We start from the raw sequence: 18988 nt of genomic DNA on the forward strand, positions 1-18988 counted from the left end.
CTTGCCCATGATCAGAAAGCTAATTAGGTGTTGCTGAAATATGTACTCACAGATTCTGTTCCTCATCCATTATTCCCTCCCTCGGCTATCTCCCGGTAGGCTGAACTCTGTCCCTGCTGGTCCCTCTGGCTTCAGATCTCGTTTTCATTCACCTGTTTTAAAACTCAGTCTTCTCTGATCTTTTTTGTTTATTGACTACTGTTCCCACCTCAGTTAATCACTGAAGCTCTCCCAATACCCTCTCTTTTTTAAGTTTATTTTGAGAGAGAGAGAGAGAGACCAAGAGAGAGTGAGTGGGGGGAGGGGCAGAGAAAGGGAGAGACAGAATCCCAAGCAGGCTCTATGCTGATAGACGGCTCGAACTCAACAAACCCTGAGATCAGGACCTGAGCCGAGATCAAGCCACCCAGGAGCCCCTTCCCCCATACTCTCAAGCTGAAATGCCTAAATTAGATACCATGGTAGAATCCTTAGAAGGGAACAAAATGATGAAGGAGCCTCTTCTCAATGAGTTTCTAAATATCTTTGCACTTTTCATATAGGTCAACGAGCTCAAGACCTCCACGCAGTCTGTTTTGCAGGAGTGGAAGATTTACGAAAGCCTGTATGATGAGGTGGCGACGATGACAATCCGATTCTGGTACTGCGTGGAGCACAGCAAGCCTGGGCTTTTGTCATTAGAGGCCTTAGGATGCCAGGTGCAGAACCTCCAGGTAAATTCAGCAGATCGTGGCACGGTGCTGCCTGGTTGGCAGAAGACCTCCGGTGGAGGCAGGTGCGGAAATGGACACAGCTGCCTTTGTCTGTCCACAGAGAAGCGCAAAACAGCGTCTTAAATAGCAGCATCAAAAGGAGGACATGGAATTCCAAAATGAGCCAGACGAGCGGCTCCAAAGTTTACACTGGATTTTTCTCTATTATTCATGTCCATATTATCTCACAGTTTAAAAGTTTGGTCTTTTGGGGGTGTGTGTTAGTATGTTGTTTTTTTTTTTTTTTTTTAAGTTTATTTATTTGGAGACAGAGAGAGCGTGAGGGGGGTAGAGGCAGAGAGAGGGGACACAGCGAATCCCAAGCAGGCCCCGTGCTGTCAGCGCAGCGCCCAGTGCGAGGCTCAAACTCGCAAACCATGAGATCATGACCTGAGCCGAAATCAAGGGTCGGGCGCTTAACCGACTGAGCCACCCAGGCTCCCCGTGTTAGCATACTTTTTAATGTTGTAGCCTCAGATGAAAGGATGCCTCCTCAGTGGGTTTCCTCTTCACATTTCTAGTAATTTTCCCCAGTCCTATTAAGTTCTGAGCGTTAATATTATTGTGAGGTAGCAGACGTGCTGAAAAGCAGCTGCCTCCCTTGGATGTGGCCAGGCCATTCTGAAGTGAATGTTCCTGCTCTGTTCTTCTCAGTCTCTTCAAGATGAAGCTGAGAGCAGTGAAGCAAGCTGGGAGAAACTGCAGGAGGTGATTCGAAAACTCAAAGATCGCTGCCCCTCGGTTGCTGAAATAATCGAAGAGAAATGCCAAAATACTCATGCCAGGTATGCTTTAAGATACAGATGGGATAACAGAGGAGATAGATTTCCTTATCTCAATGACACGTGGTGAATGAAGTGACATCAGCTTTGTACAAGTACCGCGGGCTGATTGCGCCACTGGAGTTGCGAAGCGACGTCAGCTTTGTAAAGCTTCGGCATCTGAGATAATCTGGTTTTGTGCTCCTGTGGTTCTTTTGCTTTGAAGCATCTCGTTTACGTAAGACTTGATTTTCTGAAGGCAATTACTTCCCTCGTAGCCAGGGTAGCCGCTTTCAGAGGGTATAGACCAACTGCCCAGTGCGATCCTCACGGATACCAAACTCCCAGGCTGAGACAGACTACAGGGTGCTCAGAAGGACAGTGCGTTTCACTGGAAACCTAAGATGGAAGAAAGGGGATGTTATTATCCCTCTTGAGGGGACGTGATTTGTGAGATTGGAAGGAATTCTTTGATGAACTGCTTATGGTGGAAAGCTCCTTCTAAGGAGGGTGGCCCTGGTTAATTGCAAGCCTTTAGTTTTGCTGAATGGGATATGAAATTCAGCTTGAAGAGAATTTGATTTTTTTTTTTTAATTTTTTTTTTTTTCCAACGTTTATTTATTTTTGGGACAGAGAGAGACAGAGCATGAACGGGGGAGGGGCAGAGAGAGAGGGAGACACAGAATCGGAAACTGGCTCCAGGCTCTGAGCCATCAACCCAGAGCCCGACGCGGGGCTCGAACTCCCGGACCGCGAGATCGTGACCTGGCTGAAGTCGGAAGCTTAACCGACTGCGCCACCCAGGCGCCCCGAGAATTTGATTTTTAAGCCAGCAATGAAGAGATTAAGCTACCCTCAGTGTCCTCCACCCTTCCTCCATGTCGATTCAGCCTCTCTGGTAAATCCACTTTGGACAAGCGTTGTGAATAAGAGACATCAAATTTACATACGCTGCGGTGACATCCTCAGCTCATGATCCAGTACTTATTGGAAGAAGGGAAGGAGGGGGAGTAAGGAGGAGCATAGACATGTCTGTGATGGCACTTACAGTATTGGGCCCACCCTCAAAACATGGCGGTGCAGTTTGCTATTGAAGGGATTCAATTGTCGCTGCTACACATACACGTTCAATTGTTGCCACAAGAATGTATCAGAAGGCCTGTTGAAAGAGCTTGAAGAAGACAGCACCAAGATGCTAACAGTAGTTATCTATAGATCAGTGAGATGTCAGGGGGTGTTTTTGTTTTTTGTTTTTTCATAACCTTCTCTTTCTAGATAGGTAGGCAAGGAGGTAGGTAGGAAGGTGAGGTATAATGTAGGTACAGATATAGGGATAGATAGATTTAAACATATGTGGTTGGTGGGATTTTGTTTTCTTTCATGATGAGTGCACGTTCTATTATAACTGGGGAAAATATTGTTTAGGAAAAACATTGTTCTGGTAAGATTTTGAAATGCATAAAAATAAAGCCACTGTGCCATTTTTCACCTTTTCCATCTATTTAGCAGAGTCAAGGCTATCATGAAACAAGCATTCTTATGTGTTTCAGGTAAAATGTAAACATTACAATGCTTCCAGAAAGCTAGCTTGACCATATGTATAGCTATAACCTTAAAAATGTTTACACGTTCTTGTTCTTTGACCAAATTAATTCTCTCAGAAATCTAGTTTAAGACCAATATCTTGACATGTGGGAAAAGATCTTTGCAACAAAGTTGTATCTGAGCATTAGATTTGAAAGCACAAATTAAAAATTATTTCAATACCCGTACTAAACTTGAATTTGGTAATTAAAAAACAGACCACTTAAAGCCTGTTGTGTACAGCCATTTAAAATTAGACTGACTTAACAAATAAAATTAGACTCATTTTTTTATTAATAATGGGAAATTTTTAAGTCACATGGGAAAGAGAGGTTATTCAGTCTGTATATGGAATAAAAACAATTTCCTTTATTTCCACTGTTATGTAAGGAACATGTTGCTTTTATCATTAGAAAATAAACTTGGCATAAACTCAATTTAAATAAGGCCCATTTAAAGACCCCCCCCCATATAAACCCCTCCCATGTGGAGAAGTTTTCATCAATTTCCCTACCTTTGCCTAACAGACATTCGTAATACAATAGATCATGCCAATCACAAATTTGGTAGTTTTTGTTGATAATTATAAAGTCAACTAAATATCTTAATTTAGACTACTGTTTTTGTTTATATAATGGTGATACATTAGTTAAAAAAGGCATTTGTGCCTTAACAACCCATCTGCTCTTGACTTAAAGGTAGAATGTGTGCAGTGTGCTTTTGCTGCGAAGGGAAGGATGGTATGAGGGCCCTTTTGTTCATGTTGTTCTGACAGGTGGACCCAGGTAAACCAAGACATTGCAGAGCAGTTGCAGAAGGCCCAGAGTCTGTTGCAGCTCTGGAAGGCCCATGACAGTGCTCACACCGAAGCTGCAGCAAGGCTGGAGCAGCAGGAAGCAAAGTACCAGCAGCTCGAAAACATCAACATGTCTGGAAACAACGTGGCAGAGATCCTGACCCGGGCCCTGCAGGATGTAAAGGTGGTTGCAAAGCCCATTGGGAAAACGAAGGCCAAGACAGCCCAACAGAGAGGGCCATGACCCAGGGACTAGACAGACCACAGGGACAAAGAAGTGGGTCAGGACAGGTGCATCAGCAGGCCGTGTAGGACGTGAACATGCTGTGATGTGCAGGGTTGGGAGGGCCAAGTGGTGACTCAGAAGCAAAGTCTAGGCCACAGGTAGCTGGGTCAAGGGTTCTTGTTCCAAGTTTCCCGTTTCATTTTAGCAGGTAAAACTCTAAAGCAAAAGCCTCATACAAGGTCTCTCAAATTCATGCCATGTTAATGTGGCTTTTCTATGGGTATGATCATTTTTAGACTATATTTAAGAGTTGTATAATTTCCTCTGTAATCTTGTCCTATTATAATGAGTGCCCAGAAAGTGAATACTCTCTAGGTTTAAACTGGGTGACCAGATACATTCTGTAGCTTCTGAATCCAAAGGTCAAATAAAAAAATATGAATCCACTTAGTGCAACAAATGTGATCGGTATTTCTGATCAACTTCTACCTAATTTGTTGTTTCAACAAATTTTGCATACACCACATTTGTAGAGTGGCCCTAACATCAGCTTGATTAATGAGATTCTATGGTCTCTGCAAATGAATCCGTTTATGTCATAAAGTCTCAGACAGAGGACAGAGTTGCATTGATTCTTAAAATGGCCCTAAATGGATCGTTACAGTGTTTGATGATTAGAACATAAAACATAGGACTCTACCCAGGTGGTCTTCAGTTTCTGCACATTGGAAGCCCCAACTCTGTTGATTAGTTGTCAGTTTTAGGTCGGAAATGACATATTTCAGAGGAGCGCCAGTGATGTGCATCATATAACGAAAGCTTAGCTTTTTCAGCTCTTTGAAATAAATAATGACAAAAAGCCACGTCCACAATTTTAGGGCAGAAATTCTCCTAGATGTTGATGGAGTCCCAGGGATAGGAATTTATGTTGTGACACGAGGAGGAGTGTTTTCTGATCACTGTTGCTTCTCCAGGAACTGCAGGATGATGTACAGAAGACGAAAGAAGCCTTTCTCCAGAATTCTGCTCTCCTGGATCGACTTCCACAGCTCACAGAGTCCAGTACCCACATGCCCCTCTCTACACAACTGCACTCCCTCCAGAGGGTTTCTTACTTGGAAAAGATGCTGCTTGTGAAAGCTAATGAATTTGAGGTTCATGTCCTTTTTCCATTCAACTTGTAGTCTTGGACATTTGCAAGCTACCCTCAATTCCTTATATCTGATGAAGTACTAGTTATTAGTACTTTCCGGGCTGCTCCTCGGGGAAACTACACAATCAAGATGCCCTGAACATAAAGATTCCCTGATGTGACTGTTCAATTACTTGAGCAATGGGCAGATCTTAAGCAAGCATCTCTTCTTCATTGAACATGTTGGCTTAAGAAGTAGGATATTATATTCCTTATTCTGTTCAGATCTCACAGTTATTTGGATCTCCAAGTGGGGTACTTGAGTCCTAGAAGTAGCTGCTTAAACCAGAGCCACTTGTTGTATTCTTTATTCATTTTTTGAAAAGCCTTTAGTGCCTGGGCTGTCAAAAACCTGCATAAAAGGCCATGGAGCTCCAATGTACCTTTTCAATATCAATAGCAACACTGAGGGAGCAGAGTGCTCACTAACCCTCCTCTATATGCCCCCTCCAGAGGGTAATCCATTCATCCCTGAAGGCTCAGTGCTTTGCCAGAGGCACAAAGTAAAAAACCAGGAGTCTTCTGAATATTCGCCTCTGAATAGTCAAGATAATAATGAGCTGCTGGGCGTTGAAAACACCTTGAGCTTTTATCAGCTCCCAAGACTATGTTTCATTTTGTTGTGTATGCACATGAAAATTATTTCTAATGAAAATCTCTCTTGTTCTAGTTTGTCCTGTCGCAGTTCAAGGATTTTGGGGAACGGCTGGAATCTTTAAAAGGTCTCATTACGCATGAAGAAGAGCATTTGGATAAACTCTACCATCAAGAAAAAGAAGAAAACCCTGAGTTATTCCTGGTATTGCCAATGTTTGTTTCCTTAGGGCTTAGACTCACCATAGGATAAAAAAATAAGCTAATAACTATTAAGTTACAGAATCTGTTGATGTCTTCACTCTTGAGGATGGTCATTTAAAAAAAAAAAAAGTTTACGTATTCTGAGAGAGACAGAGCGTGCAAGAGGGCAGGAGCCAAGAGAGAGGGAGAGAGAGAGAATCTCAAGCCGGCTCCACACTCCCAATGCAGAGCCTGATGCAGAGCTCGAATCTATAAACTATGAAATCACGACCTGAGCCAAAATCAAGAGGTGGACGTTTAACTGACTGAGCCACCCAGGTGCCCCTTGAGCATGGTCATATATATGCCATTCATTCTTGCCTTATTTTCCGTAAGGTCTAGAAAAGTATGACAACATAGAGATCTATTTTAGTAATATGCCACAGTAAATTTAGTAGATTTAAAAGTTTTTGACGTCTTTACTAATTAGCTTCAGTGAACTAGAATAATCTAGGCATTGGCTGTTGTGATTAATTGAACTTTTCTGGTTCGCTAAAGGTCAAAAATAAAATACCCTATTACATTAATTCTATATATTTTTTTCTTTATTACCTTAGTAAGTTTAGTATAAGTAACAAAAACGAGTGGAAGAATTAAAGAATTCTGGGTCGTACAAACTCCTAAGGACTGATATCCATAACCTAGATCAAGAGTCAGCCAACTATTCCGTGAGTTCGAGCCCCGCGTCGGGCTCTGGGCTGATGGCTCAGAGCCTGGAGCCTGTTTCCGATTCTGTGTCTCCCTCTCTCTCTGCCCCTCTCCCGTTCATGCTCTGTCTCTCTCTGTCCCAAAATTAAAATTACAAAAAGGTGGAAAAAAAAAATTAAAAAAAAAGAGTCAGCCAACTATGGCACACTATCCAAATCCCATCTTCCACCAGTTTGTGTAAACTGTTATTGGCACACAGTCATGCCCTTTGATTTATTAACTGTCTGTGGGAATTTTCATGCTGCAGCGGCAGAGGTGAATAATTATGACAGAGATCATATGGCCCATGAAAGCTAAATTATTCATGAGCTGGCCCTTTACAGAAAAAGTTTGCTGACCCTGACCTAGATTGCGACGGCAGAGTTCTGTAGTGATAGCATGGATATTGTCGAGGATGTTTGCTTAAAATACCATTGACCTAGATGCTGTCCCTGGAATATTTTAAAAATAAAATTTTGATGCGTTTTCTTTCACGTGATTTCATGTTCTTTCAAAATATGGATGTTTAAGGACCATGCTTTACTAGGGTCATTTTAAGGACTAAATTTTCATTGGCTTTGTGATCTGTTGAAGGTCAAGTTGGCAGAATACATAGGACTTTTGAAGTCCAAAATGGGTCCTGTAAAAAAAAAAAAAAAAAGACAAAACTCCTATCTCATTTCCATCTCCCTCAAAGGCAAAATCTGAGATCATTTTCTATTTCCCGGGCCATTGCGGTGCTGACCGTGTGTGCACTTATTCTAGAAAAGCCACAGGATTGGGAGCCCAGGGTTTAGGTCCAAGTCTAATACTAACTGGCTGTTTGATCATGGGTAAGTCATCTACCTATTGAGGTTCCCAGTTTTCCCTCATTTTTGAGATAAGGATGGTCTGCAGGATCTCTGGGTCCTTTTCATCTTCTAGATGTCTTATTGGCCTCCAGAAACCTGAAATTTAATTTTTTTAACAGAACCATGTGCTGGCACTGACAGCCCAGTCACCTGATGTGGAACATTTGAATGAAGTAAGCCTCAAACTCCCCCTTAGTGACATAGCCATAAAGACGTTACAAAATGTGAACCGACAGTGGATTCGGGCCACGGCAACGGCCCTGGAACGCTGCAGGTCAGAACATCCCACCTCTTTCGTTCTGTTTCAGTTAAGCTAAAATTATTGACTTGAGCTCAGTAATGTCATTGTTTTATGGTTCTGTTTTGTCTGTGTATAAACCTTTCTAGTGAGCTTCAGGCAGCAGGATTGAATGAAAAGTTTCTTTATTGCTGTGAAAAATGGGTCCAGCTTCTGGAGAAGACAGAAGAGACGCTCAAGGTGACTATGGCTGACAGCCTCCCAGCTCTCCTGGAACAGCAGAAAACATACGAGGTAAACCTGTGCTCTCCGCTGCTTGGTACATTCACCCTGGGGCAGGAGTCAGGGAAAGATACTCATTGCAATCTATTTAAATCCATCAGTCCCTAGCAATCGAATATAGGACTTTAAGCAGATTCATTTGCCAATTGATTATTTGTAAAACTCTCACACATTTCATAAATTTCAACATTTTGTTTTAGTGCTCTATTTTTTTAATGAGAGAACTAGAGTTTCTGCAACAGGGGAAACTTCCAGCACAACTTTGCTTCCATAGGATGCAAACATACCAAGAGCAGGCTAAAATACTTCAGCTCATCTTTGCATATTCACTGAATAATTCTCTAAAATATTGAATTGCATAATTATAATTGCAGACTTAATAATTTGCCAGAGGTTATTCCCTGTGCTTACACTGATGCGCATTCAGAAATACTCTTGATGGTATAGGCAAATACTGCATTTTGAAAGTGTGCATGATTAAGTCGCTGTAATTTTTAGTGTAAATGATTTAAGTCTTTATCGTTACATTAAGGTCCTCCAATGAAAATGAAGTTCATTGAACAACCAAAACAAAAAACCGTGAATGAGTGGCCTCGATTAAATTACCAGCCCTCTTTCCGTCTTAGTTTCCTTCCTTATCTTTAAATGAGTGTGATAATAGTACTTAAGTCTGAAGGTTGAGGAATAAGTGAGACAATGCGTGTTTTACACAGTGCCTCACAAATAGTAAATGCCCAATAAATGGGCTTTAGTTGTACTTGTTATTACGCCTGTTTGCTTCTGAGATTCTATTCATAGGTGATGGTGACATGATGGTTGAGCCTTTTTTGCAATGAGGCTCAAATAATTTGAAAATTCATCGTCTCCCATGTCCTCTGTGAGCTTAGATTTTAATAGGAAATAGAAGCTCCAGGTTCGTAAAAAGAATCTATTGATATCTTCTATTTTAACTCATATGCAGATGTTAGAAGCTGAAGTTTCTATAAACCAGACAGTGGCTGATTCTTATGTCACCCAGTCCTTACAACTCTTGGACACCACAGAAATAGAGAAGAGGTAAGCTGTCTGGGGTTTATGATGGGTGTGTGTGTGTGTGTGTGTGTGTGTGTGTGTGTGTGTGAGGTCTGGCCTCCCACCACGTGAATCTTGAACCACTTTGGTAACCTGCAGCCATGTCAGTTGATAGACCGTCATGAGGCCAGTCTTCTGACTCTTTATTGGGATGGGGACTTGCTACGTGGCCGTAGAAATGTCAGTCGCACTTCTATGTATGATAGAAGGGTGGCATTAGCAAACATTAGATTAGTGCTTTGCGAATACCCACTCACCAAGTGGAGTTAACTAAGTTTTTGCTGCAAAGGATTCTTCTGTAGTGTTTTCCTCTCTGTCTGCAGCCTCATGACATTTTGCTATTTGAAAAATAATTTTGGGGGCACCTGGGTGCTCAATGGGTTAAGCGTCCAATTCTTGATTTTGGCTCAGGTCATGATCTCATGGTCGTGAGATTGAGCCCCGTGTCAGGCTCTACCTGGGTGTGGAGCCTGCTTAAGATTCTCGCTCTCCTCCTCCCTCTGCCCATCCCCCTTGCTCTCTCTCTCTCTCTGTCTCTCTCTCAAAAAATAAAAAATAATAACAATAATTCTTTTTTTTTTTAATTTTTTTTTTCAACGTTTATTTATTTTTGGGACAGAGAGAGACAGAGCATGAACGGGGGAGGGGCAGAGAGAGAGGGAGACACAGAATCGGAAACAGGCTCCAGGCTCCGAGCCATCAGCCCAGAGCCTGACGCGGGGCTCGAACTCACGGACCGCGAGATCGTGACCTGGCTGAAGTCGGACGCTTAACCGACTGTGCCACCCAGGCGCCCCAATAATTCTTAAAGTGCTGCTGTTCCCAGCAGGTAGCTATAGCACATAGTTGTGAAAGAAGGGATTTCTCTCTCTGCTATGTACACGGTGTTGGCATCACTGGGCAGTGCCAGTCAGTCTGAGAAGAGCCCCTTACGCCAGCCTGGTGACATGAGCCTGCTCACAGAGCTGGTACACATGGCAGACAGAGTCCTGAGACGGGCTAGCCTCTTAAATGCTTCTCTAAGTGTCCTGATAGGTATTGTTTTTCCTCCCCATTAACACCCATATACCTGAATTTTCTTTGAGCATAGCTAAGAAGTATAAAGTCCATTTCCTTCTAGCTCTGAAGTTGTAACTTCAGCCCCATTCCAGGATGACAAACTAGATTTTGATCTGTGCACCAAAGCATGACTTTTCCGATAATATATAAAAGGCCTTACTTACCACGTGGTGGGTTATTATTTATCCGGAAAAGAACTCGTTGAGTAGTCGCAGAAAGCATCTTCTCTGTTGCTGAAATTTTGTAAAGTACGGCGTGCAAGTAAGAAATCGAGAACGTTACACGGTACCTATTCATCCTTTCCCATCATCAGTCCAATATTCAGTTTTCCACACAGCATTTAGAATAATGCAAGTTAAAATAGCTTACATTTGTTTAAAGGATGCAGTTTTTCCATGCTGGCAAAATACCGGGTCACATGCAACTATCTCCCGCTAAATGCCTTTTGCCAGCCCCACGCTGCCCCTGCCCCAACCCTAAATTTCCCAACACCTTTAAGTTGAAGAGTACGCACATTTTAAAAAGGTTTTCTCCCCCCCCCACCCCCCACCCCTGTAAATTATGCATATAAACAGCACATCTGAGCTTCTACGGTGCGTTGGGAGTTCTTTTTTCTACGTGTCGGTGACAAGATCCTCTAACCATTTGTTTCTCCCAAGACCGGAATTTGTTTCAAAGTTCACGAAACTGAAGGAGCGGTGGCAGAGTGCGGCCCAGAGCCTCCGGCAGAGGAAGAGCCACATCGATGGGCTGGTGGGGCGATGGCGGCACTTCACCACGGCCGCGGAGGACTTGCTCCGCTTCCTCGCCAACACCGGTCCCCTGCTGTCTGCCGCCAAGAGCCAGGATTGCCACAGCCTCCCCCAAACCAGGAGGCTGATCCGTGAGCTGAAGGTAATGCCGGCACGGTAGCAGCGCGAGGACTACGGTGCGATCGTCGTTGGGAAGGTGTTCATTCACCTCAAGTTTTGTGGGGTTTTTTTTTTAATATATTGCGATTCAGGTGTGCTCTCTGTACTGGGAGGATCAGCTATCCAGGGTCACCGTGACCCTGTTCAGCCTTGTCCCCGGCCTTGTGGCGTCCGAAACCCAATCTTACCCGTTCATCCAGAAATAGCGAGGCTCTCTCGGGCTGCGGGAGTAGGGCTGGAGTTGGGGATGGGTGGGTAGAGTGGGGCAAGTCTCAGTGACAGATTCCTTCCACCCAAGCTTTAAGGCACCGACTGATGAATAACTTGACCACCAGTGCCATAATTTACAGTGGAACTCTTGCTTACTCTTGAAGGGCAAATTCATTTAGGCAACCAAGTTTTCTTTTTTTTTTCCTCTCTTTTTTCTCTCTTTTTTTTCTCTTTATTTTCCTCTTTTTTTTTCTCTTTTTTCTCTTTTTTCTTTTTTCCTCTTTTTTCTTTTCTCTTTTTTTTCCTCTTTTTTTCTTTTTTCTCTTTTTTCTTTTTTTTCCTCTTTTTTTCTTTTTTTTTCTTTTTTTCCTCTTTTTTTTTCTCGTTTTTTTTTTCTGTTTCATATTAATTCCGGTGTTCCATGCAGTGTCATATTAGTTTGTATTAATTCCAGTTCACATGCAGTGTTGTATTAGTTTCAGTGCACAGTATAGTGACTCGGCAATCCCACATATCACTCAATGCTCATCAAAGTAAGTGTGCTCTTGGGCAACCAACTTTTCAGTCAGAGAGTTGCTGAACGAGCATAGGTTTCGAGTAGTTAGTGGGCAGTCCCCAAAACATGTTCCGTTTAGCTGTAGAACCACTCTGCACTGTAGAGGCACGGCTAAATGAAACACCACCCTTTTGAAATCCTGTACTCTCTTCATTCATTTATCCAGTTATCAGGCACCAACTGGATATATCTGCTCTGTGCCCGGCACTGTTTTAAATGCTGGGCATGTGCTATGGGCAAAGAGAAGAGCCTTGCTCTCAGGCAGGCAAGCAGACAAATTAATAAACAAGGAAATGCTAATTCATCTGATTGGTGGTGGGAAGTCAGACAAATCAATAAATAAGAAGATAATCAGATTGCAATAAGGCATATGTCGACAACTAAAACAGGACCAGTAACGAAGGGGCTGGTGGCCGCTTTCCACTGAGTGACTTCTGGGAATATGACATGTAAACTGAAACCTGAATGACGAGAAGGAGCCAGCCATGCAAAAATCTGGGGAAGAACCTTTCAGACAGAAGGAATGTCTTACCCCAAAGTCCGCAAGATGGGAACAAACTTGACAGGGCAGAGGAACAGGAAGAAGGCCAGTGTGAGCGGAGTATAACCAGTAAGGCAGCAGTGGTAGGGAGTGAATTTGAGAGGCAAGTAGGGAGGAGCGCTTTGTAGGTGAGATGTAGTAGCCGGATTATAGTCTTCCTGTAATCGGAAGCCTCAGTTGGAACAGGGGCAGCATGGTACCATTTGTGTTGTTTTTGTGTTGTTGTTGTTGTTTTCAATGCGGTCTCCACGCCCGGCACGGAGCCTGATGCAGGGATTGAACTCGAGACCCTGAGATCAAGACCTGAGCTGAGATCAAGAGTTGGATGCTTAACCTACTGAGCCACCCAGACGCCCTGATACCGTTTGGATTTTTTAAAGACCCTCCAGCTGCTCTGAGGGAAGATAGATAATAGGGGTGCCGAAGGAGAGTCAGGAATCCCAGCGTATTACTTATCTCTTGCTGCATAACAACCGTCATTGATTATTAGCTCTCAAAGTACTCGGGGTCGACAATTGGGTGGTTCTTGCTTAGGGTCTCTCAGGAAGTTTCAGTCAGACGGTGGTGGGGGCTCCCTCACTTTCATGTCTAGCACTTAAGTGGGAAAGACTCAGACAGCATGATGCTCTGTGGTCTCTCCACATGAAGGCTTCTTATAGCCAGACTTTTTACATGGCACCTCAGTGGACTCAAAGGTGCACGTCCCAAGAAAGAGATCCAGGGAGACGCTGTACTGCCTTCTAGACCTAGCCTCAGAAGTCACATAAGTCACTTCTACCATCCTCTGTTAATGAAGCCATCACACATGCTCACACAGGATTAACAGAAGGGGGCAGAGACCCCAATGCTTGATGGGGAGTGATGGCAAGGTTCTGGAAGAGCGTGTAGGACTAGGAATATTGTGGGCGTTTTGTGAAAAATACAGTCTCCTATAACCAGTTAGAAGGCCATTTCTGTAGTCTTGGATAGCTGTTATGATGGATAAGAAAAGGATGATCATGGTGAAGATTGAAAAAGGATGTGTTTGTAATAGAGTTTACAAGACTTCCTAATGGTTTGGATGTGGCAGGTAAATAAAAATCTAAGTCAAGATGACTCTAGGGTTTTGGCTTGAGCATCTTGGTGGATAGTGTGCTGTTGCCCAAGTCAGGGAAAATTGGAGGAGGAGCAGGTCTTTTGAGAAGCCTAAAATGCCTATAGATGTCTATCTCTTTGGCCATGTCGAGCAATACTATGCGTTGGAAAGACGAGTGTGGAGTGTCAGGATGTTCCCTGAGTTACGGTTCCTCTTATTTGTGTCTGATCCTGAGAAGACAGTCCACTTTCCTACTTTGTATTGGGTTGTATCAAGTATTCCCAGAAATACCTTTGTAAATCAATACTCTTGATTTTTTTTAAACATCAGTTCCCATTCTAGAAAATGCCTACATTATGCCTCCCTTGAGAAATTTGAAGGTGAAGGAAATCATATTTAGAACAGAAAAAAAAAAAGAAAGAAAACTAAGTTGTTTTTTTTTTTTTTCCTGAAACCAAATGCTTTTGGGAGTATGAGTCAATTTAAAAGTGTTTACTTCATTTTTATAGTGAAAATAGGTATTTTCAGTTCCTTTAAAGAAGACTCTGGAGGGGCCTGGGTGGCTCAGTTGGTTGAGCATCCAACTCTTGATTTCAGCTCAGGTCATGATCCCTGGGTTGGATCGAGCCCCGTGTGGGGCTCCGTGCTGAGCGTGGAGCCTGCTTAAGATTCTCCCCCTCTCTGTCTCCCCCTCTCTTTGTCTCTCCCCCTCTCTGTCTCTCCCCTCTCTGTCTCTCCTTCCCTCTCCCTCTTCCCCTCTCCCCCACTTTCACTCTCTTTAAAAGGAAACAACAGAACAAAGAGCCTGCACGATACTCAAATGGAACGTCATACAGCTGTCCCTCTGGGGCATACGCTGATGCATATGTTTAAGTGCCCATAATAAGTTTAAGTGTATATTTTTTATATTTTGCCTTTTTTATTTGTTCTCTCCTTTTTTATATCTGTGTATAATATGCACATTTGACTCTCAGGGGTTAAGAGTAAGCTGACTCTTCTACCATGGTCGTAGTGAGTATTTGCTCTTAATTTCAGGTCTAATACTCCGATCATTTGCTTAATACTCTCAGGTCTGTTTATCTTGTAGGCTCTTAGTCTTTGAAGTATATATTTTTATGTCTTTGTGTCTCTGATCATTACACGAAGAATGTTATCTCTTAACCATTGGAAATTATTTTAAGATCACATTACTTGGTGTAGTATATAGTAGTGTAAAACGTAACCTGAGATGTGAATGTGTGTGTGTGCGTGTGCACACTTTCTAATCAGATCTGTCTAATTTATGTATAATTTAACATCAGGAAAAGCTCCGAAGGAAATGTTCACAAACACATACGGTCGCAGTTGGATAATAGCAGAGGCTTAAGGAAATCACTTTGTGTTTTTTGGTTTTCTAGAGTAAAGACATTCATTTTCAGAGACGGCACATCACCTATGCACTCACCTTAGAAGCTGGGGAAAAGTTACTCAACACAGCTAGCCTGGAAACAAAAGAGTTGATTGACAAGAAAATCAGTGAACTCCAGGACAACTGGAAGGACACAAAGCTCCAAGTAGGAGAGATGATTACCCAGTTGCAGAGCAATATAGAGGTAAACTCACCGTTTACTTTTCCTGATATTCAGGTGCAGTACATAGAATTTTTGTTTGCTGTGCAAAAATGGGAACGATTTTAGGAGATCACAATATTGTAAGTTTTCCGAGGGACCTTGAGTCCTAATCATACTAGGTACTTGTTGCAAAATAATAATCGAACATTGAGAAAGTTCAGTGTTAAACGTATGCACACTTGAGGTTCTATTTTATATTCACTTTGACAAAACAAGAAACTTGTTCACGTTCCGTGGAAGTTCTGTACAGAAAGCTAATGTTCCACATGTGGTCTCACCTTGCACGTGGTATGTGAAAATAAACACGGTAATACTTCCTCTTTGTTCTGTCGTCCGAGAATGTGCTTTTCCATAGAAGTGCGTATAAGAGTTTCACAGATAATTTATGATTATATTTTTAAGAACCAAAATGTTTTATTCTGAGTCATTATTAGGAAATAATTATTATTTTGTTACACTAAAACATATCAAGGTATTCTTAAGGACTCTGAGCTGCTTTGATCCCATGGCCCAGCACAACTATGCTGCCCGAATGTTTTTGTGGTTTTTATTATTTTTCTTATATTTTCTTCTCTAAACATCATTTGAAGTGGTCTATGTTTGATTTTTATTTCTCTGAGCATACCTGCTCCTTATAGCCCACTTCCTAATCTATTGTGTGTGTACCAAAACCAGATAACCAAGCTTATCAGAGATGGTTTGTTTTTTGTTTGAATGTTTGTTTATTTCTGAAAGAGAGACAGCCAAAGTGCAAGCAGGAGAGGGGCAGGGAGAGAGAGGGAGACACAGACTCCAAAGCAGGCTCCAGGCTCTGAGCCGTCAGCACAGAGCCCGACGCGGGGCTCGAACTCACAAGCCATGAGATTGTGACCTGACTGAAGTGGGACGCTTAATCGACTGAGCCCCCCAGGGTCCCCCAGAGTTAGTGTTTTTGAATAAAGAATACATATGTGCTGAGTTAGGGCCTGAACATCTCTCCTGTGAATAAAATATCCGAGTTTTATTTGGTATATGGGCTACGTGAAATTCATTAACTCGCAAATATTTGTTGAACACTTCCCCTGTTTGTAAAACCCGGTGGTAAATGTATTAGTTAATGGTTTGCGGGGAGAAATAAGGACTCAGTTTCATTTCTGTCTTCACTTCCTTCTTGGTTATGTTCCAGAGAGTTGATGTTGCAGACAAGCAGCCTCCCCTCATGTGAATTCTATGTTACCGTAAAATAGGGGCAACTCAAGTGTGTTGAGGTATCAGTTGTACTGAGGAATGTTTGACTTTACGTTTGTCTACTTTTAGCAACCTCGGGAGTAGAAACTTATTCCGGTGAACCTATCGTAAACATTCTGAACTTGTAAATGCAGGCAACTATTTTCTCAGTGATATAAGGGTAAAGGAAAAGAGATGCTGTGCGCGAGAGGAAGGCATTGCAGAGGTGACGGGGTGCGGGCAAGCCGACTGCAGGCTTAGGCCGACCGTTGAATGGTGCGCTTCTGAGGGCATATCCTTGACCACTCGCTTTTCTCTGAGCCTCATTTTAAAATGCGAAACCCTGTCAGTCTCCTAAAATTATGACACTTACAGTGAGATAACGAAGTTGAGAATGCTTTATAAACTGTAAAGTGCTTTAAGCAGAAGGCGGCAGTCAAAGCAGCGGTGAGAAATGTGGAGCGAAGCTTCACTATGAAAGGGTCACTAAAGCCACGCTATTTCCAGAAAGGGAGAGAGCGAGCGCAGAGGGACATTAGAAAGAAGACAAGAAAAGTGGTTGAGTGCTTTTGCTTTATGATGTGTGTGCCCAAGACTGTGTTAAAAATTAATCCTTACAGTAGCCTTTTAAATGTGCACTTGCCAGAAACTAAAATAAAAATAAGATTAGATCAAGGATATGGGGAAGGAAGAAGAAATCTTTTGAAGCAAAAGCCAACCAACTCAGTCGTTGAAATCAGCCACACATAAAGCTGCAACAGGGGTATGGAACCATACTGGTGTTCTGTCTGCTTTTAGACTCGTCTTCTTGAGAAAAGGAACTGGGTTTCTGTGGGATTTACAAAAAGACATTTAATGGAATGGATTAAATGAGTTGTTTGGTTTCTGCGATTCATTCTTAAAAGCAAAGCACTCACCAATTTTAATACTGTGTTCAAATAGACCTGGGACCAGTGTGAAAAGAAAATCAAGGAGTTGAAAAGCAGGCTGCAAGTTTTAAAGGCACAAAGTAGAGATCCTCTTCCAGAACTTCATGAGGACCTCCATAAAGAAAAAGAGCTGATTAAGGTATTGAAAGCTGCAAAGTCGCGTTCCAGATAATCACTTAGCGGTTTTCAGAGACGTTGAAGTGTTTGCCTTTCTATCCTGTGTTGAAACCGTGTTTCCATGTTCAGTCAGAAATCGTTTCCCCTATCTTCTATCTAAAATAACATCCTGGTCTCTAAAGCAATTAGAATTCATGCTCTTTGAGATCCATGCATAAATCTGAGAAAGGCTTTTACAGAAATTCGTCTTAGGAATCGGGGGGGGGGGGGGGGGGTGGGGGGGGTGGGGAGTTCCTCCAGGTCCTCTTTCTATTTGTTTCTCTCCTCTGTAGTACAAGATGTGGCCTGTGAGATTACACTGAAACCTGTTCCCTTAACAAATGACCTTGTCTTTGAAATGAGAGTAAAGTATTATTAAAGAATTCCTTTTTTAGCAGCCAATAAATGGGTTGGAGTTTTTGCTCAAATCTCACATTAAAAACAAACAACAACATTTTTTTAAGTATTTTATTTGTTTTTGATAGAGACAGAGCACAAGTGGGGGAGGGGCAGAGAGAGAAGGAGACACAGAATCCGAAGCAGGCTCCAGGCTCAGCTGTCAGCACAGAGTCTGACGCGGGGCTTGAACTCACGAACTGTGAGATCATGACCTGGGCCAAAGTTGGACGCTCAATCGACTGAGCTACCCAGGCACCCCTCAAGTATCACATTTTTATAAAACCTTCCAAACTATATTCTGCCTAGTTGATACAGCTCTGACAATTATTTGTGGATATTTTAGGTCTTTGCAGAAATGGAATAGTATCAGATCTATAGATCAATTTGGGGAAAATAAACATCTTTTTGACATTGAGTACTCCTATTCTTGAATATGGCATGTTTCTCCTTTTGGTTGTATTCAATAATTTATAATTTTCTTTAGTATTGAACATCTTTTGTTACATTTATTTTTTTCCATGTTATTTTTTAGACTATTGAAATACTTTTTCTAATTATACTTTCTATTTACCACTTGTGCCTAGAAATGATCATTTTTGATTCATATTATATTCAACCATCTTGTTAAACTCTTTTGTCAATTCCAATAATTTGTCTATATAATCTTTTGGGACAGTCACCATCTGTAAAAAATGACTTTTTTTTTAATTTCTTCCTTTTATTTCCATACTTATTTTTTTTTTTTTCCTGTACTTTCTACACTGGTCAGTACCTCCAGAACATTTTTTAGTAGAAGAATCGGTAACTGGCTGCTTCACGTCATTCCTGGTTTTAAGGAGAATGATTCTGACATTTCACCATTAAGTATGGTATTTGCTGGCGATGGCTTTATTAGGTTAAGAAAATTCCTATCTGTCCCTAATTTTCAACCTTTTTATTATCTCCACATCTTTAGGTGTAGATCTAGATCTCGGGGACAGAGGAAGTTGGAGTCACTCTCTCAGTTGATCCATAGCGTTTCCTTCCATAAAGTCTAGAAACCAGGGCAGAATGTGAAC

The 18988-nt window shown here is 42.1% G+C and overlaps 1 protein-coding gene across 10 annotated transcripts in view; it reads left to right on the forward strand.

Annotated features, from left to right (window-relative positions):
* The window catches only part of SYNE2 (spectrin repeat containing nuclear envelope protein 2), a 345486-nt gene that overhangs the window by 279227 nt on the left and 47271 nt on the right, over window positions 1-18988 (forward strand). For all 10 annotated transcript variants that reach the window (XM_043556321.1, XM_043556324.1, XM_043556329.1 and 7 more), the window contains 11 exons: window positions 543-713; window positions 1407-1537; window positions 3874-4078; window positions 5095-5274; window positions 5983-6111; window positions 7807-7961; window positions 8075-8219; window positions 9169-9263; window positions 10997-11231; window positions 15028-15222; window positions 17389-17514. In XM_043556321.1, the coding sequence (XP_043412256.1) occupies window positions 543-713; window positions 1407-1537; window positions 3874-4078; window positions 5095-5274; window positions 5983-6111; window positions 7807-7961; window positions 8075-8219; window positions 9169-9263; window positions 10997-11231; window positions 15028-15222; window positions 17389-17514 (1767 nt within the window). The remainder of the gene's footprint in view (window positions 1-542; window positions 714-1406; window positions 1538-3873; window positions 4079-5094; window positions 5275-5982; window positions 6112-7806; window positions 7962-8074; window positions 8220-9168; window positions 9264-10996; window positions 11232-15027; window positions 15223-17388; window positions 17515-18988) is intronic.

The sequence above is a fragment of the Prionailurus bengalensis genome, chromosome B3, assembly GCF_016509475.1.
Source record: "Prionailurus bengalensis isolate Pbe53 chromosome B3, Fcat_Pben_1.1_paternal_pri, whole genome shotgun sequence".
Taxonomy (NCBI): Eukaryota; Metazoa; Chordata; class Mammalia; order Carnivora; family Felidae; genus Prionailurus; species Prionailurus bengalensis.